The sequence below is a fragment of the Canis lupus genome, chromosome 5 (assembly GCF_048164855.1).
Source record: "Canis lupus baileyi chromosome 5, mCanLup2.hap1, whole genome shotgun sequence".
Classification (NCBI taxonomy): Eukaryota; Metazoa; Chordata; class Mammalia; order Carnivora; family Canidae; genus Canis; species Canis lupus.
In genome coordinates, this window is record NC_132842.1 from 20,336,234 (window position 1) to 20,359,239 (window position 23,006).

General features: G+C 35.2%; 1 protein-coding gene across 1 annotated transcript in view; it reads left to right on the forward strand.

The window, feature by feature from the left end:
• Positions 1 to 23,006, forward strand: part of CUBN (cubilin) — a 265,984-nt gene that overhangs the window by 13,616 nt on the left and 229,362 nt on the right. The window contains exons 9-17 of the mRNA XM_072825664.1: positions 775 to 906; positions 1,788 to 1,883; positions 3,769 to 3,887; positions 4,081 to 4,267; positions 5,431 to 5,543; positions 8,347 to 8,581; positions 11,236 to 11,417; positions 13,528 to 13,690; positions 14,440 to 14,627. Of these exons, the coding sequence (XP_072681765.1) occupies positions 775 to 906; positions 1,788 to 1,883; positions 3,769 to 3,887; positions 4,081 to 4,267; positions 5,431 to 5,543; positions 8,347 to 8,581; positions 11,236 to 11,417; positions 13,528 to 13,690; positions 14,440 to 14,627 (1,415 nt within the window). The remainder of the gene's footprint in view (positions 1 to 774; positions 907 to 1,787; positions 1,884 to 3,768; positions 3,888 to 4,080; positions 4,268 to 5,430; positions 5,544 to 8,346; positions 8,582 to 11,235; positions 11,418 to 13,527; positions 13,691 to 14,439; positions 14,628 to 23,006) is intronic.

Here is a 23,006-nt window from a genome sequence, read left to right on the forward strand (position 1 = left end):
ATAAGATAATAAAACTCACTATTACCATTGATTTCAACAGAAATATTAGACTAAAATGCTCCTCTTTCTTCACCTTCAGCCATACCTCCTAATGAGACCACTGTTAGCAATTGTCCTCTCTTTTCTTCTTCCTTTTCCTTCACTCACACAAATACATAGACACATACACAAATAAAAAAAAAAAAACAAAATTCTTGACCCCAATTGGGATCATATTCTGCATATTATTCTAAAATTTTATGTTATTAGTTAAAGTGTATATGGGAAAATTTTTTAATATATGTATATGTGCATGTCATTAAAAATAGTTTTTAGTATTCAGTGGTATAGATGAGTCTTAATATATTCAGCCAAACTGCTAAAGATCATTGAGAGTTGTTGCTTTTTTTTCCCCATTACACAACTCCACCATAGACATCTGCTTGCCTACATCTGTAGATACAGGCAGTTTCTATCTCTGTAGAAAAAGTTTTAAGAAGTGAAACTGTTAGTCAAAAGGTATATATTTTAAAAATATTAATGAATACTGCTAGATCTCTTTCCAGATAGATTTCACTAATTGAAATTCTGACTAAAAGTATGTGAATACGTCATTTGCCCACCTCTTTGCCAGAATTTAAAACAGTTTTTGCCAGCCTGAGGAGTAGAGTCTACCTCATTTTAATCTATAGTTAATTATAGTGAGGCAGGTTTTTATGTATCTTGGGTGATTTGCATTTCTTTGTTGATAACTTGTTTATAGAGCTAACTTTTCAAATCTTCTGATCTTTCTAGGCTGGCAAGGAAATGGATATAGTTGCCAAGATATCGATGAATGCAAGATAAATAATGGCGGTTGTTCTGTGGTCCCACCTGTCATGTGTGTGAATACACTTGGGTCTTACCACTGTCAAGCGTGTCCACCAGGTGCAACACCTAATTTCCTGACAACCTTATTTTATTTTTTTCGGGGATGGGGAGGAAAGGTAGAGGGAGAGGGAGAGAGAGAGTCTGAAGTAGGCTCCACACTCAGTGTCAAATGCAATGTGGGACTCGAACTCACGACCTTGAGATCCTAACTTGAGCTGAAATCAAAGGTCAGGCACTTAACCACCAGAGCCACCCAGGCACCCCACTTGTGCTCTATTTTAAATATGATTCTGTCTAAGGAGATATATTGAGCAGTGCCAAAAGTTTTATTTAACTTACGGATTCAGAGCATGTTAGTTAAGCTATATTATGAAAAGTGATAAAAAATATTTTAATATCAGTGGAAAACAACAAACTTTTTGTAAAGACTTTATTTATTTGAGAGAGAGAGACAGAGAGACAGAGACAGAGATAGTGACTGAGCACAAGCAGGGAGGGGTGGGAGAAGCAGACTCCCTGCTCAGCAGGCTCAATCCCAGGACCCTGGGATCATGACCTGAGCCAAAGGCAGATGCTTACCTGACTGAACCACCCAGGTGCCCCCAAAACAACAAACCCTTACAAATTGTGAAACAGCCTGTGGAGATAATGCAGAATTTGAAAAATTTTCTCTGTGGATCACAGGCCTACAGCTCCATTGTTTCCCAAAATACAATGTACCCATGAGATGTTTTTGTCATTAGAAACAACCAATCAGGTTCCCAACTCTTATCCTTTTTCTTAATGATAGGAATTTGTATATGACACTTCACATTTATCTTTTCTGTTCTGATGATAGAAGATCTCTGGTTGGCCTGGTTCATGTTATTTGGTTCTCGGACTGGGATTCTTCAATATACTTTATGTTGTTTGTTAAGCCCTGCTCTTGCTGTTATCAGGGTACCAAGGCGATGGCAGAGTGTGCACAGTCATCGATATCTGCTCAGTCAATAATGGAGGCTGCCACCCAGAAGCATCATGCTCCTCAGTTCTAGGTGATGACTCTCTCTCTGATTGGGGGTAATTTAATATGACCCTCTAATACAAATCAACATTTAAAAACAAAATCCTTTATCCTCAAAATTCTTATTTTGATCTTCAAACCAAAAGGGAATTTAAAACTATACATTTGGTTTTTTTAATGTAGAAGACTGTGTTCTTCTCTGGTCTGGTCTAATATAGCAATTATTTCCCAAGATAATCAAGCCAGCTAATTAATTTATGACTGTATTCAAGCAAACAGGAAGGAGAAAGGGAGGAAGAACCACCTGTCAACTCCTTTGAGCAATCATCTGTCAACTCCCCTGTGTCACTGGCCAGGACTGAACCCTGTTGCTAACCCTGGCTGCAAGGGAGACTGGAAAATGTAGTTTATTTCAGGTGCTCATGCCACCAGTTAAAATAAGGAATTCATTACTAAAGAAGGGAAAAATGGATCTAGGGTGATAACCAACAGTGTCTACAATGCTGTGTAAGAAAAATTTCACCTCCTATGGTTTAAAAAATGTATATTGCTAAATTTTCCTCCAGAAATGCATCAATTTATACTCATCAACAGTGTGTAAGGGTATACATGTATTCCATCCATGACAATAATAGATACTATTGTTATTTTTCAACTTTGGTCAATTTTATAGGCAAAAATTACCTTCTCATTATTTTAATTTTGACTAAATCAAAATTCCTTTTTGATTACTAATAATTAATACATTTTACATATTTACTGACTTTATTTTTTCTATTTGTTCATGTCCTTTGTTCATCTACTTTCTTATTGATTTGTAAAATTTCATTACATACTAAGGATATTATCTCTTATTGTGTCTTATGTTTTACATGTATTTTCCCTGGCATATTGTTTTTATTTTAATTGTATTAAAATACAATTTTAATTGTATTTTCTATTTAGAAGTTTAAAATTTCTCTGTAGTCAAAAAGATACATCTTTTCTTGTAGGATTTTCTGGTCTTGGAATTAGGCCTTTCCTACTGAACTCTAAAAAGAGTCCAGTGTTTGCTCTTTTGTCCTCTCATTTATTTTTAAAATTAAGATCTTTTATCTTTTGGGGATTTACTTTTATATATGGCATCAAATAGACATTTTTTCTTGATATTTTTGTTCAAATACGTGCTCCAACTTCATTTATTGAATAATATATCATATCTCTTGGTATTTGCAAATAGCACTTTTATTTTTACTGACTTGTGATAAATATATGCACATATGTAAAAGAATACTTATGTGTAAATATGATGTGTATAATATATATGTATATATATAGAGAGAACTTATATATATGTATCTACTTGTGACTATCAATTGTTTATTAAATAACAGCATACTGAAGTGGTTCGAAACATGGATTCTAGAAAAATACTGCATGGATTTTGATCTTCTCCGTGGTTCCACAATATTCTAGCTATGCATCCTTAGTTAAGCACTTAATTTTTCTGTGTTTTGTACTCATCTATAAATGTGGATTAAAATAATACCTATTTATAGTCAATATGGGTATACTGCTTGCAACAGATAACATCTTCACAAGCATACTCTTTCTGCTGTCAACCTCTCCATGAGAAACTCTCCTTTTCCCTGGTGTACCTCACATTTGTACGCAACTCAGGACCATGGCATATGAACTGACAACACCAGTGTCAATTTGTATAAAAACTATTAGAAATGTGTAATGCCTTTCTAATTTTTAAGATAAAAAATAGAAAAAGATTCTGATATTTTCTCTTTACGCCTGGCATTTCTGCCCCAAGAGAAGTGCAGATTTGACTTTGGCAATGTCTTAGCTAGAAAACAGAGCCTGAGTTTTGTTACTGGGTCTGAATCCAGGAGATCTGTATTTATATTTCTATTTTGATTTCTCAACAGGTTCGTTACCTCTCTGCACTTGTCTCCCGGGGTATACTGGAAATGGTTATGGGCCAAATGGATGCGCGCAACTCAGTGATACTTGCCTGAGCCACCCCTGTTTAAATGGCCAGTGCATTGTGAGTCCTTTAACCTTTTATACTTAGCAATTAACATTTAAATGAATTATTACAAGTTAGGCTATCATAAGATGTTTGTGGCTCAAAACCTGCTGCCTACATCATGGAACACTACTTTTCTTTGTTATTTGAGTAGATTCATGTTTATAGTCTGCTCATTTGTTTTATGGTGATTATGTTTTTCTTTCCTTAGGAAACAGTCTCTGGTTATCTTTGTAAGTGTGAATCAGGTTGGGCTGGCATCAACTGTACAGAAAATATAAATGAGTGTCTCAGCAACCCCTGCTTTAATGGAGGAACTTGTGTTGATGGTGTTAATGCCTTTAGTTGTGAATGCACACGTTTCTGGACTGGATTCCTCTGTCAGATTCCCCAACAAGGTATGCTAAGTATTTCTTCTATCACAGATGCTCACAGCCTTGGAAGGATCATCCCTCAATGAGTCTTGCTGCAGATTCTTTTACTTTCTTGTCTAGTTACTCCAATACTTACAACTAAGTCTTTCCTTGAAGCAGTAGTATAGCATTTACAAAGTAAATATCTATCTCAATTTAAGCCAGACGAACCTTCCTTCAAAGGAAGAATTAAATTAGTATTTGCCATTTTTATTTTGTCCATTCTGAAAACAAAATATGCTAAGGTATTATAGTTCTCTAAGGGAGAGTTTTCTCTACTTCAGCCATTTTACTTTCCTATAATATTATACTAAATCATGTCACCCTCCTACTCTAGGTCACATAGTCACTTCCTATTGCCCATTAAATAAAGATTGGGACTGTTATTCAATTATTCTGTATAGCTAGGCCTTACCCTATCCAATTAATCTTATTTTTTTACTAGTTCCCTAATAATTCTCCCTTTCCAAGTCAGACATCTTCACACCTGACCCCATGTACCACCATGCTGTGTTGCTTTATTTGGGATACTTTTCTCCCCAGACTTCTCCAAATTCTTTCTTTGCTTCACATCCAAATGTGTCTGTCCCACAGGAGTACTTCACCTTCAAGCCTCAATCTCTTTCATCAAGCCTCTTCTGATTACTCCAGCCCTTTCCTATAACTCTTGATTCTGAATCAGTATATTTATTGAGACTTTACTATGTGTTTAAACTCTGAGAGGTGCTGTGGAGAAATAAGCATGAAATACTATCTCCACATATTATCTGTTCATCTTCTGGTTGAGGAGATGAGTCTAATACAAAATGGCAGAGTAGAGGCAAGAACTAGAGATCAGAACTAAGTTGTGTGAGGTCAAGTCAAGTGCTATGGAGGCAGAGAGAATGGGAACCAGGGTAAACAAAAAGAGGCCGGGGAGGTTCATTGTGGTGACAACGAGATATCAAGTGGACTTCAGACAAGAGGTGGGACTTAGGTGGGTATCCAAGGGAAAAGGGGCTAGGGAGAAGAAAGAGAGTGGCAGGGCATTTGTCTCCAGTGTTAATTACTCAGACCTCTCTAATATTTCAACAGCAGAGTTAGAGTTGCCTGGCCTCTTCCTTTTCGGAGTCTCTGTAAAGCAGAATTCATCTTCTTTCCCTTTGTAGTTTGTGGAGGGTCCCTCTCGGGGATGGATGGAAGCTTCAGCTATATGAGCCCTGATGTTGGTTATGTCCATGATGTCAACTGCTTCTGGGTTATCCGAACTGAAGATAGAAAGGTAAATGTAACATCTCCTGCCCAAATTTGCATCTCATTTATATACCTGAATATGTAATATGTGTATATATTACATAAAATACAGATAGTGGTAATCCAACTATCATATATTGAGGACCTGCTAGGTGTCAGGTTTTGGGCTAGATATTTTATGCACCTTTCTCAAAACTTACACTAACTCTTTGAAATCAGTGGTGGTATCCTCAGTCTGTAGATGAGATAATGGAAACCAAGATAAGCTAAGTAATTTTTTAAAAATACTTTTTAGCTGATAGTTAGACTAGTTGGATTTCAAAGTCAAGTTTGTCTGATTCCAAAGTCCGTGCTTTTGTCCAGTATGGATAATTCAATGCAAGGATTGGCTGACTGCAAGCCAGGAATTTGTAAAGTTGTGTTGTTCCTGAGACAGTTGTGTTTGAAGATGACCATTCAGTGTTCTGTTGGTTATTATACAAAATGGGGACAACTACAAAGATGGTTTTCTCATCAAAGCTGTCTTTGTGCCATTGCTCTCTGCCAATTGCTTGATATACACTGTGTCATTGTTATTCTCATTTTATGTCTGAGGAAAGGGAGCTGGAGCAGCTGAGGAATTTGTCCAGGGTTACATGGTTTGTAAGTGGCATGCAGTGACTCAAGACCAGGACATTGAACTCCAATGACTCTGAACTGAGACATGAACACTTCAAGTTAAGATATGACTCTGAGGTTTTTAGAGCTTTTATCCCTAGCATTAATTACTCAGACTTTTCCAAATATTTATTTCTCAACCAACTCCTAGGCTCATTAAAATGAAGTTTGTATGTCTGAATAGATAAGGTTTTCCCTTGGAATTCTGTGAACTTTTTCCAGCAAACTAATGTTACAGGGGTCATTGTACAATGGTCACAACACATTTTTTTCCCTTGAGATGGGAGGATTCTTTGGGGCCTGGTGACCCCACAATAGCATGAACTCCAAAATCGATTTCACAGTGGGTATGTTATGTGAATTTCCTTCCTCCCATTTAGTGTGCATGAATTCTGTTTCCTGACATTGAAAACACTTTACTTTCAAGAACAGTCATTTTATGAAAAAATTTTAATACTTTTTTATTGATTTGTAAAAGTAAAAATTCATCATGTTTTTCTTGATTACTTTGATTTTATATGTTGTTATCTTCACAATTTACATAATTTGTAAATTGATTAACAGTCGAAATTTTGTAGAAATCAGGATAGTTCAGTTCATGAACATTTATTTGATTTTTATTGAAATTGCTTCAAGGACAAAAATGATGCAATGTTTGGTAACAGATCTTAAAAATTCCCCAGCATAGAATTTCAAAAATACCCTGTTATCCTTTCTCATTAGCTAAATGCTGTTGTGGTTTTAGATCATAATGGAAGTCAAATTCAACAACCTCTTTTAGTAGTTTGGCTCTCTTAAGTGATGTTATCCATATAAATCCTTTTTTATTTTTTAAATTGTATTATGTTATTTATTATTTTATTAATTATATTATTATGTTTAAGTTTGTAATTCTAACGTTTTTTTTTAATTTTTTTTATTTTTTATTTATTTATGATAGTCACAGAGAGAGAGAGAGAGAGAGGCAGAGACACAGGCAGAGGGAGAAGCAGGCTCCATGCACTGGGAGCCTGATGTGGGATTCGATCCCGGGTCTCCAGGATCGGGCCCTGGGCCAAAGGCAAGCACCAAACCGCTGCGCCACCCAGGGATCCCCTAATTCTAACGTTTTAACTTAGAAATGAATTTTTATATTTATTCTCTTCTACTTGTATGCTCAGAACTCTTTAGATTACTTTTTCCTTCTTCTCCATTCTTGATATCACTCATCTGTTAATGATAGCCAACCATTGAGGACTTGCTGACCTTACACACATATACACCATGCCTACTTAGTCTATAACCTGAGGTTATCAATCTGTTAGTATCTTATTGAGAGGTTCAGAGAACCCCCAGGAATCAGCATCTCTGGGGATCAGTGAACATTTGTGTGTATTTTACACACAACAGGTTATTCAGGTGATCAGGGTATAAATCCTTGTGAATGGTAATATAAATCAGTAATGTTTAATTCAAGTATACTTTTCAAACCAGTGTATTTTACTAGTATAGAAACATTGTCAGCTATGCACTTGAAGTGCCTTTGTTTAATGGACTTGACAGTTTAATGCAATCTAGGTAAATATATCACATTAACCCCTCAGTAACAACTCAATGGATATAAAGTTTCAGTTATGCAAGATGAGTAAGTTCTAGAGATCTGTTATACAACATAATGCCTATAGTTAACAGTATGGTATTGTGCACTTCAACATTTGTTAAGACAGTGGAACTCATGTTGCATTCTTACCACTAAAAGAAAAAAAGAAAAAGAGACACAAGGAAACTCTATGAGGTGTTGGATATGCCTATTTACATTGATTGTGATAATGACATTATAGGTGTTGGCATATGTTCAAAAACTCATCAAATCACACACATTTAATATGTGCAGTTCTTTGTATACAAATTGTACCTCAATAAAGCTGTTAAAAATAATTTCATTAACATTAAGATTTTGGATATGTTTTGGTATTAGCTAAAGCCTAAGCAATTAACACAAGTTCTTGAATATGTAGAATTGTCATTTGTATTTGTGGATAATTGGGAGAAATTATAGATATATCTCTTGAAAGGTAACTTAATATGAATGTTTCCTAATTAAGTGGGAGAAATACTTTAGAGTTAACATTATGTTAATTAATTTCATGTTAATGGAAATGAAAAATAACGTATTGTGACCTCTACATTTTTAGGTATTGCGTATCACTTTCACCTTTTTCCAGTTAGAATCAGTGAACAATTGTCCACATGAGTTTCTTCAGATTCATGATGGAGATTCCTCTGCAGCACTTCAACTTGGAAGATTCTGTGGCTCTGTTCTCCCTCATGAACTTCTCAGTAGTAACAATGCTCTCTATTTTCATCTCTATTCTGAACATTTCAGAAGTGGGAGAGGTTTTACAATAAGATGGGAAACACAGCAACCAGGTATGTGAACATGAAAAAAAATCAAGCAAAATCTTGAGATTATTAAGTTTTCTTGATTAATATTAGACTTGTGGATCACATTAAATGTTTTGAGGTCCAGGGATTATATCATACTTTTACAATTCTTTGAAAATCATATAAATCTAAAATGAATTATAAATCTAAAATGGGGCAGCCCGGGTGGCTTAGTGGTTTAGCACCACCTTCAGCCAGGGTGTGATCCTGGAGACCTGGGATCGAGTCCCATGTCAGGCTCCTGCATGCAGCCTGCTTCTCCCTCTGCCTGTGTCTTTGCCTCTCTCTCTCTCTCTCTCTCTCTCTCTGTATCTCTCATGAATAATTAAATAAAATCTTTAAAAAATAATAAATCTAAAATGAATTCTATTTAGTGTTCAGAGATAATAAAATTTAGATGAAGGGATCCCTGGGTGGCGCAGCGGTTTAGCGCCTGTCTTTGGCCCAGGGCGTGATCCTGGAGACCTGGGATCGAATCCCACATCGGGCTCCCGGAGCATGGAGCCTGCTTCTCCCTCTGCCTGTGTCTTTGCCTCTCTCTCTCTCTCTCTGTGTGACTATCATAAATAAAAAAAATAAAAAAATAAAATTTAGATGAATAAAAAAGATTAAAAACCATGAGTCTTGATGGGTCCCTTATGAAATTACCAAACAGCATTCTTAGAAACTTTACTAGTAAATTACTACAGGAATGTTGTTGATGACATTGTATTTATATTAAAAAATATAAGCAGATAATAACATATGATCATATTTTCTCCTTGAAAAAAGCATACAATACGCACTGGTTTGTAGTTTGCTTTTTCACTTGATATATCCTAGAGACTACTCCAGAACTAGAGTATAGTGTACATTACATGGATATCTCATTCATTGTCTATTTCAGTCAGTACTTTCTTGATGCATATTTGGCTTGTTTCCAGTCTTTTGGAATTCCAAATTGTACTGCAACAAAGTCCTTGTGAATTTGTCTTATTGTATTTTTGCTAATGTATCTTTGGGATAGATTTCTAACAGTATGATTACTTGATCAAAAAATAAATGCCTATGTTTTTGCTAGACATTATTGTTTTCAATATTCTGGATATGTATCATTCTGAGAGACAAGAAATGGTATCTTAGCAAGGTTTTTATTTGTATGTCCCTTGTTATGAGTGAGGCTGAACATCTTTTCAAAGGATAAAGGACAGTTGAATTTTTACTAGTGAACTCTTTGTTTATGTCTCTATTTTTTAGAACCTCTTCATATATTAGGGATATTAATTCTTTGTATTATGCATTAAATTTTTTCCCAGCTCACCATTAACATTTTACTCTGCTTATGGCATTATAAATCTTTGTACATATGATACTTTAACGACTAACTTTTAGGAAACTTCCCCTGAGCAATTAAGATGTTTTCTTATTAGGAACAGTGAGAATCATGTAACTAATTTGATTCATTTTTTGCCGTGGCACCAAGACTTGACTAAGTAACCTGCATAGCTGTGTAAATCGTATATCTTGCATATCTGAAATGTCACCTTATTTTATTTTTTCTAATTTATATTAACTGCAGTCTAGATTTTTATTTAGCATCTCTTTTTCAATTTTATAGTATTTCTTTTTTAAATTTTGTATTTAGATTCTAGTTAGTTAACATACAGTGCGATATTGGCTTCTGAAGTAGAATTCAGTGATTCATCACTTACATACAATACCCAGTGTTCATCACAACCAATGCCCTCCTTAATACCCATCACCCATTTAGCCCATCCCCCACCCGCCTCCCTCTATCAACCCACAGTTTGTTCTTGATCATTAAGAATCTCTTATGATTTGTTTCCCTCTCTCTTCCTTCCCCTCATATGTTCATCTATTTTGTTTCTTAAATTCCACATAGAAGTGAAATTATAAGGTATTTGTCTTTTTCTGACTGACTTATTTCATTTAGCGTAATATATTCTAGTTCTACCCATGTCATTGCAAATGGTAAGATTTCATTCTTTTGGATGTCTGAGTAATATTCCATATCTTGTTTGTTGAAAGACATGGGGTAACAGAAGTTCCAGAAATTTTTAAGAGTTAAAAAGAAATTTTTAAGAACCAGAACTTTTAAAAAGTTTCAGAGAAATGAATTTTCTTTAAAGTGAAAAAAATAGGGGATGCCTGAGTGGCTCAGCGGTTTAGCACCTGCCTTTGGCCCAGGGTGTGATCCTGGAGTCCTGGGATCGAGTCCCACATCCGGCTACCTGAATGGAGCCTGCTTCTCTCTCTGCCTATGTCTCTGTGTCTCTCATGAATAAATAAAATCTTTAACAACAACAACAACAAAAAAGTGAAAAAATATATCTATTATCTCATCCCACAGACAGTTCAGCACTATATTTTAAAATTATATCACCATGTCATAGCTGATAAGCACAGAGCTTAACACACGTATGACTCATTTATTTATTGGTGAATATTTCTAGATTTATTACTGTATCAAACTGGAAAACTGAAAGTCTTGATTAATTTATGAGGGCATCCCAAACTCCACACGGTTATTTCAATAAAGCTTGCCTTCTTGCAGTAAAGGCTATGATAGCTCTACATAAATTATAACTTGTATACAAATGTAAAGTTATTTTTTCTCTTTTTTTCCCCTCTTATTTTAGAGTGTGGAGGTATACTGATGGGTACTTATGGTTCTATTAAGTCTCCGGGATATCCTGGAAACTATCCTCCAGGAAGAGATTGTGTCTGGCAAGTTGTAACCAGTCCTGACCTCTTGATAACGTTTACTTTTGGGACCTTGAGTCTGGAGCACCATGATGACTGCAGCAAAGATTATCTTGAGGTAAACAATTATATTTAGAGGAATGCCTGGGGGGCTCAGTGGTTGAGCATCTGCCTTCAGCTCAGGGCATGATCCCGGGATCCTGGGATCAAGTCTTACATCAGGCTCCCTTCAGGGTAGGGATCATCTAATCATGAGATGATGATTAGAACTCAGGAAACTATGGTTTGGTGATACCTGTGGATGACTACAATTTCCTACCAATAGTTAGATATTTTTTTCAATAGGCAGCCGATATCTTTAAGTCTTGCTAATTCTTTATTCCTAATTGTGCCGGCTAGTTGCTTCTGGGTTTCATTTGAATCTGGGAAACAGACTGTCTTACTGTTCTCTGTCATGGAAGACAGTCCCCTAAGGAGGCAATGGAAGAATTAACAAGGAGAAACACTCAGTAATGGGTATCTTTTCTAATGCAGAATCAAGGCTTCAGTTGTCTCTGGTAACCTGATCCATTATTTCACAAGCTAACTGTAGTGTTCTGTGAAGAAAAATAATAGCAGTTGCATTGAAATGGATTGCTAGGGGGTGAGGTTAGAATATATGGATAATTGTCATTGGGAGAAGAGTCAGTCTGTGCCCTCCTGCTTACCACTAGTAAAAGATTAAAATATAGAAGAAGAAAAAAAGGCTGTTATACTGAAAGGCCATAAGCATGTAGGTATATCAGAAATGTTGCTCTGCATTCGTGGACTGAAAAGATCATTGAGAAGATTGAGTTTTTGGGTTGTTCCTGTCTTATTTGTCACTATAAATTTTAGTACTCCTTGCAGTAGTGATAAAAGACGATATGCTTTTCCAAGTCCATTAGAGAAGAATGGAGAGCTATCAAATTATTCATAAAGGATAGAAAGGTACCGCTGCCAAACAGGGATCTCTACAGTTAAAGTCATTAGTAATTTAGCAGTTGTAATGGATTCAAAACCTTTGGGAATGGCTAGAAGATCTCCCTTTCAGAAAATTTCAGCAACATAATCTTATCTTTTAAATGTTGACAACAGCATGGATTTTTTTAAAATTAATTTCAATGAATTCCACAAATTAAAATTAGAAGCTTCTTTTTTTGTTCCTACATAATTCCTGGATACACATATAATAGAAAGTATCAATCATTCTGATAATATTGAAATGCCTCTCATTTGTCAACAACATTTCAAGGAACTAGTTAAATATAGGAGTGGAATAATGCTGTCCTATAACTTTGCTGCCAATAGAAAAAGTAATTTGAGTGGACAATATAGGCCATGTTAAAATATTATTTTGTTCACTGATGTTTGAGTGTTCTATGTAGTATAGAATTTGTAGTTACAACAGAAGAATAGAGAGGTTAACATGATTATTTAAGAGATTAAAACCCAGCAATTAAAAAAGGTTTCTCAGGTCATATGGTCATTATCACAGTACTTAGTTAACTACTACAATTGCACTTCAAAAATACATTCAACTGTCTTTTATGTTGTATCAGTCTGACTTCACTTCCTTCCCACATCTGATCCTTCTGAAAACCTAGACCAAGTTGTGAATCAGTCGACATTGTTGGCATTCCATCTTCCATTTTCTTTGCATGTATTCATTTTCTCAACTACAAGAATTTATCATTTTTTAAAAAGATTTTACTTATTTATTCATGAGAGACACAGACTGAGAGAGGCAGAGGCACAGGCAGAGGGAGAAGCAGCTCCACGGAGGCAGCCCCATGCAGGACACGATCCTGGGACTCCAGGATCACCCCGTGGGCTGAAGGCAGGTGCTAAACCATTAAGCCACCCAGGATCCCCTGAATTTATCATTTTAAAACAAACATCTGAGGAAAAAAAAAAAAAAAAACAGGAAAAAAAACATTGAGAAAGATTCATGAAAAAACTTCAAAGTATAAATCTAGCCTTGGAATTAAAATTTAGACAGAAGATAAGGCATCAGGGATGATGGGGGAAGGGAACTACCCTTTGGTGAACCCCAACAGAGTGTTAGATATATGTGATGGGAAAACCTCTGAGAGCCATCAGTTTCAAATGATAGATTTTCTGAAGTTAATGTGTAAAACGAATAGGTTTGTCAAAATCTGACCATTTTTTGCTTAATGATTCTTTTTTGTTGTTTTGTTTCGTTTTAGATTCGAGATGGTCCTTTGTATCAGGACCCCAGTCTTGGGAAATTCTGCACCACTCTCTCTGTCCCACCACTCCAGACTACAGGTCCCTTTGCCAGAGTTCATTTCCATTCTGACAACCAGATTAATGACCAAGGCTTCCACATCACCTACTTAACATCGCCTTGTAAGTAATCTGATAATTGAGAGCAGCATATGAATGTGAAGGACAGTGCTATGCTTTCATGCTTATAGCTTGTGTTGACACCTTCAAACAAACCAACAAACCAATGATAAACAATTAAACTCTATGAGTTTTTTCTTGGGGTTTTTGTTCTTAACATACATCATTGTGCCCTGATGAGAATTCACAGGAAAAACAACTTTTCAGGTCTCAATATCAGGAAAAGTAGCAATGACCATCTTTTCAAAGGTCCCCTTTCATTTACTCTGGCTTCAGGCTGAGTCTAGAGCCAACCTTCTGTGGTCTGTGGAGTCCATACCTGTTTCTGTGTGTGTCAGATTTTCCCTGAGCACATCCTGCTCATTATTCTTTTAATTAGATTCCTTTTTCTAGCTAGATATTTTGTTTTTTAGATTTTGTTTATGTGTATTTTATAAACTGCCTCAAATATTTTTGGAATAAAGGAGAGCATAAATGTATTTAAAAAGCAATTTGTAGAAGACGATGTTAGCTTAGAAGTTAGATAACACATCTCTGTATCTATTTCTTTAGGTACTACATGGATATCCCACAAACACGTGTCAAACTGAAAATATAATTAGAGACATAAGCCTACACAGGGTGAATAAAGTAGTCATATGATTATGTGTGTATGTGTAAATTAAAAAAAAAAAAAAGTTGTATCTAATGCCTGAGGGTCACAGGAATGGCCATTCACAGGTCCTTTCCCTTCTCCTCTCTGTTCTCTTCAGCGGATTTGCATTGTGGAGGAAACTACACAGACCCAGAGGGTCTTCTGTCTTCTGACTTGTCTGGACCTTTCACTCACAACAGACAATGCATCTATATTATAAAGCAGCCCCTGGGAGAACAAATACAGGTCAACTTCACCCATGTGGAGCTGGAAGGCCAGAGCAGCTGTTCTCAGAGTCACATTGAGGTAACTCTTACTACTCTGTGGCCCTTACAGGATGTTTATCAACAGTATTTTATTTTATTTTTTTATTTATTTTAGATTTTATTTATTTATTCATGAGAGACACACACAGAGAGAGGCAGAGACACAGGCAGAGGGAGAAGCAGTCTCCATGCAGGGAGCCTGATGTGGGACTCGATCCTGGGTCTCCAGGATCAGGCCCTGGGCTGAAGGCAGTGCTAAACTGCTGAGCCACCCAGGCTGCCCTATCAACAGTTTTATATTCTATAGTATAGTGGTTTTCAAGTAGTTGTAGGGCCAAGCAGCATGAAGATTCCCTGGATGATCTGGACATTCAAAACACAGTTCTGTACCCTATCCGAGAACTACCGAATCAGAACCTCTAGGGGTACACTCAGCAATCTGTGTTTTACAAGCCCCCATGACCTCTGGGTCATTCTGACTAGGCTAGAGTCTGAGAACAACTGCTCTAGAGAGTATGAAGGAATTTTCCAAAAATAGATCTATAGATGGTGAAACAGGAGATTGGTAATGAAACAGCAAAGGATAAGAATGAAAGCAGAGACTAGGAACTCCTAATAAAGCCAAATTACAAGCTATGAAACTGATTCTTAATAACTACAGTGAAGGCAAGTGATAAGACTAATAGGATTTACTAGTAAGACATAGTTTACATAGATTGTCCAGGAAACTCAGCCCAGAAAAGTAAAAGGATTTGCCCATATAAGCTAGATCATCAGTGGCAGAGAATTAAGTTAAAGCATTGGATGACTTCTGTTTTGTAGTTCAAAGTTTTTTCTTTCAGTAGCCCTGCTTGCTCTCTTTCAAAGAACTTTAACTCTGATTTAAGTGTATATAATGGTTGTAATATGAAGAATATCTGAAACAAAAAGGCAGTTTTGTTTGCCTGGCCTGGTATTTCTTTTGCTTAATTATTGGTCAAGCCACAAATTAAAGTGTTGAACAAGAGAGACAAAACACTTTTTGTTGGGCACAATCATTTTATATAAACTTAGAGAGGCAGTGACAATTTTGTTTGCTTTTGTGAGTTAGAACAAATTTATTTTTCCAGGAAAAACCTATGTAGCTTCTTGCCTTCTTCCCTCCTTTACATATAGTGAGAAAACAAAGAATTTTAGTGTAAGATCTAGACCTAGCTGAAAAATGAAGTACATTGACCATGGTGCTACAGTAATATTTATTAATATTTAGCATAATTGAAATACACATTATGTTAGTTTCAAGTATACAACATTTTGATTTGACATTTATATACATTGCAAAATGGCTACCACATTAAGTGTATTTGTTGATCTGTAACCATACAAAGTAACAATTTTTTTCTTGGGATAAGAACTTCTAAGATTTACTTTTATAGCAACTTCCAAATTTGCAAAACAGAATTATTGATTATAGACCCCATGTTGTACATTACATCCTCATGACTTAGTTATTTTATGATGGAAAGTTTGTAGCATGCGAGGTCCATTCGTGTTGTTGCAAATGGCAAGATTTCATTCTTTTTTAGAGCTGAGTGATATTCCATTATATATACACACATATCACATCTTTATCCATTCATCAATCAATGGACACATAGGTTGTTTCCATATCTTGGGTATTGTAAATAATGCTCAAATGAACACATGGGTGCATGCAGTGGTTCAAATTAGTGGTTTCCTTTTCTTTTGTTAAATACTAAGAAATAGAATTGCTGGATCATATTATAGCTTTATTTTTAACTTTTTGAGGAACTTCCATATCATTTTCAATAGTGGTTACACCCCCACCAACAGTGAACAAGGGTTCCCTTTTTACCACATCTTCACCAACATTTGTTATTTTTTGTCTTTTTGATAATAGCTATTCCCACCTGTGAGGTAATAGCTCATCATGGTTTTGATTTGCATTACCCTCATATTAGAGATGTCGAGCATCTTATCTTATGCCTGTTGGCTATCTGTATATTTTCTTTGGAAAAATGTCTACTCAGATCCTCTGCCCATTTTTTAATTGGATTATTTTTTGTTGCTATTGAGTTGTTTGATTTCTTTCTATATTTTGGATATTAACTATTTGATGTATAATTTGCAAATATCTTCTCCCATTTGTTAGATTGCCTTTTTGTTGTGTTGATGGTTTTATTCACTTTGCAGAAGCTTTTTAGTTTGATGTAATTTTATTTGTTCATTTTTGCTTTCGTTGCCATTGTTTCTGGAATCAGATCCAAAAAAAGATATTGCTAAGACCAATGTCAAAGAGCTTTCCGACTATGTTTTATTCTAGTCTTTATGGTGTCAGTCTTACACCAAGTTCTTAACCCATTTTGAGTTAATTTTGTGTGTGGTATAAGATAATGATCTAGTTCCATTTTTTTGGAATGGGGCTGTCCAGTTTTCTTAACACCATTTATTGAAAAGATTTCCTTTTCCCATTGTATATTCTTGCTTCCTTCATTGTAAATTAATTGACCATATGTAGTTAGGTTTATTTCTAGGTTTTCTATTCCATTGATCTTTGTGTCTGTTTATTACAATACCATACTGTTTTGATTACTCTAGCTTTGTAGTATAGTTTGAAATCAGGGAGTGTGATGCCTCTAGCTTTTTATTCTTACACAGGATGACTTTAGGTATATGGAATCTTTCGTGGTTCCCTACAGATCATAGGATTGTTCTCTTTCTGTGAAAAATGCCATTAAAATTTTGATAGGGATTGCATTGAATCTTTAGATTGCTTTGGGTAACCTGGACAATTTAACAATGTTAATTCTCCCAATCTGTAAGCAGGGATTATATTTCCATTTATTTGTTTCTTTTTCAATTTCTTTCATCAGTGTCTTATAGTTTTCAATGAATAGGTCTTTTACTTGATTAAATTTATTTGTAGGTATTTTATTCTTTTTGATGCAATTGTAACAGGGATTATTTTCCTAATTTCCTTTTTTTTATAACTTGTTATTAGTGCATAAAAATAAACATATTTTATGTATTTATTTTGCATCCTGCAGCTTTACTGAATTTATTAGTTCTAACAATTTTTTTAGTGTAATATGTAGAGTTTTCTCTATATAAAATCATGTCTTCTGTAAATAGTGGCTGTTTTACATCTTCCTTTCCAATTTGGATATCTTTTGTCTTATTTTCCTGCTTATTCATTTGCTAGGACTTCCAATACTATGTTGAATGAAAATGGCAAGAGTGGGCATCTATCTTGTTCTCATTTTAAGCTGAAAGCTTTTCATCACTGAATATGATGTTAACTATGCTCTTCTCATATGGCCTTTATTATGTTGAGGTACATTCCAACCATACTCAGTTGAGAATTTTTTTTCATAAATGAATGTTGAATTTACTCAAATGCACACAAAAAATCTGTGTCTATTGAGATGATCCTATGATGTTTATCCTTCATTTTGTTCATGTGGTAGATCACAATGGTTTATTTGCACATACTAAAACATCCTTGCATTCCTGGAGTTAATCCCACTTGATCGTGGGATATGATTAAGTGTATTTTGTGACATGAAATTTTGTTGAGGATTTTTGCATCTATTTTCATCAGTAATATTAGTCTAGAGTGGGTTTCTTGTGTATTCTTTTTTGATTTTGGTATCATAGTAATGCTAAACTCATATATCTTCCACTGGATTGACTCCTTTGTCATCATGTAATACCCATCTTTTTCTTTTATAATAATTGTTTTTTAAACTCTTTTTTGTTTGATATCAGCATACGTACCCCAGCTTTCTTTTGGTTTCCGCTTGTATTAAATGTCTTTTCCATCACTTCACTTTCAATCTATGTGTATCCTTACATTGAAATGAATCTCTTGTAGGTAGCATATAGATGGCTCTTGTTTTTTTATGCATCCAGCCTCTTGATGTCTTTTGATCGGAGAATTTAGTATATTTACATTTAAAGTAATTATTGGTAAGTACGTACTTATTGCCACTCTATTTATTGTTTTCTCTGTGTTTTGTAGTTCCTTTTAGTTTCTTTCCCCTTCTATTGAATTATTCCCTTGTGGTTTGGTGACTTTCTATAGCGTTAGATTCCTTAGATTCTTTTCTCATTATCTTTTGTCTATTTAGTATAGGTTTTTGCTTTTCGGTTAGCATGAGGTTCATAATCTATTTTAAGTTCGTAGCAAATTTAAGTTAAATTTGAACACTTCTAAAATTCTACATTTTTACTACCCCCACTACCTTTTATATTTTTGAGGTTTTGATGTCATTTTGTGTTTTTTATTTCACATCTTTTTATTTTGTGTATCCTTTCAATAATTATTACAGTTATTTATTTTTTTACTATTTTTGTCTTTTAATCTTCTTACTAGTTTTATAAGTGATTAATCTACTACCTTTACTATATAGTTACCTTTAACAGTGAAGTTTTTACTTTCATAATTTTTTCTGGTGTTAAGTGCCCTTTCTTTTCAGTTTAAAGAAGTCCCTTTAATATTTCTTGTAAACTGGCTTAGTGTTGATGAACTCCTTTAGCTTTTGCTTATCTGGAAAGCTCTATTTCTCCTTTAATTTTGATGACCTTTCTGAGTAGAGTATTCTTGGTTGAAAGAATACTTTGGACATATCATGCCACTTTATTCTTGCTTGCAAAGTTTCTGCTGAAAAATCTGCTAGTAGTCTTATGGTAAATTCCTTGTACAGAACAAGTTGTTTTTCTCTTGTGGCTTTTAAGATTCTCTCTTTATCTTTATCTTTTGACATTTTAATTATAATATGTCTTGATGTGAGTCTCTTTGAGCTCATTTTCTATGGAACTCTTTGGCCTTCCTGGTTCTGGATGTCTCTTTTTTTCTCTAGGTTAGGGATTTTTCAGCCATTATTTCTTAAAATAAATTTTCTGATCCTTTCACTTTCTCTCTCCTCTCTGTGGAACCTCTAAAATATGAATATTATTCTGCTTGATGATATCCTATATATTTGTTAAGCCATCTTAATACACTTTTTCAGAGCAGTTATTGTGTTCTTCATTTCTATGACTGGAGTTTGGTACTTTCTCATATTTTCTTTATCTTTGTTGAAGTTTTCACTACATTATCATTCATTCTTCTTCAGAGGACCATACTTTGAACTCTTTATCAGGTAAATTATTTATCTTTGTTTTAAGGTTTTTCCTCCTGAGGTTTTACTTTGTTCTTAGTTTGAGAACATATCCTTCTGTCTCCTCATTTTTCTTATCTACCTGTGTTTTCTTCTATGTATCCTGTATAACAGCTATCTTTCCCAGTCTTGTTTGGGTGATCTTGTATATGAGATAAACCTTATCATTTAATCTTTCCCTAAGGAAAGGTTGTCTTTCAAACCTTTGTGATTGGCTAAGCAGCCTGAATATTTCTTGGTAGGTCTCAGGTGTTGAGAATGTGCCAAAACCTGTGAGTGTACCAGAGGGGATGGATCTCAGCCAGCACCTAGTTCCAGGCTAATTGGAAGCTAGACCCTCAGGCAACAGCTTTTGAAGTATGCAAATATATATGGTCCTGTGGGACCTCAATTATAAACACTGCTGGCTCTAGTCCAAGTGATCCAGATGTGTCCCCTAGCGACACTTGCAAATTTCAAAGCTTAAGAAATGTATATGAACTTTTTTCTGGGAGATATTGGTGAGCTGGAGCAAGATCATATAATAAAGATGGTATCCCCCAGTGTATGTTTTCTGAAAGCACTTCTGTAGCCTCTACATGTGTGGTAATCCTGAAGTCTGCTCCCCCAGGCCAAAATTTCATGTCAGGTAGATAAGAAGTTTTCACAGCAAGACTTGGAATGTGTTCTAGTCTGCTGTCTATATGGTACCTTGGTGGTTGTAGCCTGTCAAGAATTTTCTCTCCATTTGTTTCAGACTCATAGGACACAGGCTTAATCCCCCTTGGCCACCAGAACCAGAGGCTCACAGCACATTCCTTGGGTGCTCTGTGTTGGCTTGCTGGCTTTGGTGGTGCCACTGTGAAGCAGCATGCAGGGGTAGGGGACTCACTAGGTCATTACTGGCAAGGTTAAGGTGGAATGGCACACTGGGGTGGGATGTTCTCCCACCTGGGAGGCACAACGTAGTGGTGCACAGGAGTAGGGAGCTTGCTTGGCCAACTTAGACAGGGTCAAGGAGTACAGCACATAAAGTGTGGGCATGCCCAGCAATACTCTAGCAGGGGGAGAATGCCAAAAGTGGTACTTGCCAGTGTCTCCATACCTAGAGGGAATCCCTATAGATTCCTGCTCATCTGCAGATGCTTTAAGATCAGCAAATGAATCTATGCCTCTCTTTCTCATTTTGATGTAGTCCCTTTTATCCTTTGTTGTGGAGAAGCTTGTTCAGGCATTTTTCAGGTCTTTTTTAGAGGGAATTTTTCTATATGTAACTGTAGATTTGTTGTGTTCAAAGGAAGAAGTGAGTTCAAGATCTCTCTCTTTTTTTTTCATTTGTTCAAGATCTTGCTATACTTCCTTCTTGAACTGCCTCTCTGGATTCAGCAATCTATTTTTTTAATCCATAGATTTTGATATCAGATGGTGAGGCAAATGTGTATATTCATTCATTTATGTTTTCTAAAATATAGTTTAACATATATTAAAGTTTTATTCTATGGAGCAACTCTAGATATTTTTATGTAAATAAAAATTAAATTTCCAACCTCTGTTTTTTTACTTTAAGAACAGTAAAAAAAGAGCTCACACTTAGAGAATACTTACTATGTATCAGGTGCAATTCTAAGACTTTAAAATACTATAATAAATTAAGTAAATAACAATAACTGTCTTTCTACGGTCTGTTGGATGTGGTACATGTTTGACATGAGTAAATTCATTGACTCTTCACAAAAACCATTATTATTCCTATTTTGACATGAGGAAACTGAGACCCAGAGGAGTTGTCACTTGCCCATGGTTACATGTGTGGGGAGTAGGGGAGCTGGAAGTTGAATTAGTTCCAGTTGTAGTGTTCTATGATAAGAACAGAAACACAACTGTGTAGCTATGACTATGAAAGGTGGTTCACCTTCATAGGAAAGAAGCTTTTGTGAATTTCCCAATTCCATATCTGGCTCCATGGTGATAGGACTATAACATGGAATCAGGCACATTGCTTTTCTCAGACAGATGAAATTGAAACGCTCAGAATGCTCTTCTATTTAGGTGCTGTATGAGGTTTTTATGGCTCTAAGATACCATCAAAGTATCTGTAATAATATACCCTCTCTGGACTTGCACTACATTCTAATTGAATTTCAACAAGAAGTTACATGAACTCTAAATTGTTGTGAAAAGTTATCTTTAAAAAATAATTTAAAAAAAGCATTGAAACATTTAATTTTGTGAAACTGAATGGGAATGTTTTGTGGCCAGATGGGGATTGGAGTTAATTGATCTAAATGCCTATTTTTGTTCAGTCATTTGATGATATATATATCAGATATATATAACCTTGGACAAATCTTTATCTGGATGCTTCAGTTCCTACTTCCATAAGATGCCCTACCTATTCCTTCAAACTTTGTGAACATAAATCAAAGCAGTGAATGACAAAATAAGCTTGAAGAATTAAAAACATTATAAAAATGCTAGGTTTTCCTAGGCCAAATGTCCAACTCCTGCCTTGAACTTATTATTTCAGAGATAGCTGATAAGACTCTTTCATGGTTGGCTGTTGAAGTATTGTCATTCTGATGTGCACACACACCCATAAAGTCTTGATCAAATTTCCCTTAGGGGTTGTTGATGGAGAAAATACAAGGGCTGTATTAGAAGGACAGCACATATATATAGTGATTTGAATAATTGAAAAGATTTTCTATTATGTCCTTGACCATCCTAAAGGAATATAATCGATTTGCAGAGTTTTAGCACCAGCAAGTATCTGAGAGGTCGTCTAATTTAAATTCTTAATTTTATAAATGAGGAAATTGAGGTCACAAAGATCAAACTCTAGTTATTGTTAGAATAGGATTTAGATGTACCTACAAGGGAATCTACATAGACATACACTGACTTACATCAACTTCTTGCCAATACATCATATCTATCTATTGGGATAATTTGTGAACTAAGCCCATTTTTTAAAAAGTATATCTACTTCTTTTCATGACCTTTAGACAGAAAGTATGGAAGAAAGTGATTCTGGAACCAAATTCAAATGACATTATTATGACTCAATGTATTGCTCCCTGAAATGGTAGTTTCATTTTTAAAAGATATACCTGAAAAGTGATTATGTAAACAAAGGAATAATAAAAGGAATACTGGTATTTCAAATACTTTGGTAGTTTAGAAAGCAGATGACTTTGCCATTTACTAATTCTATTTATAAGAGAGAAAAGACCACTCAAAGTTTTAGAAAGAATGAGAAGCAGAGAGGGAATTCTAGA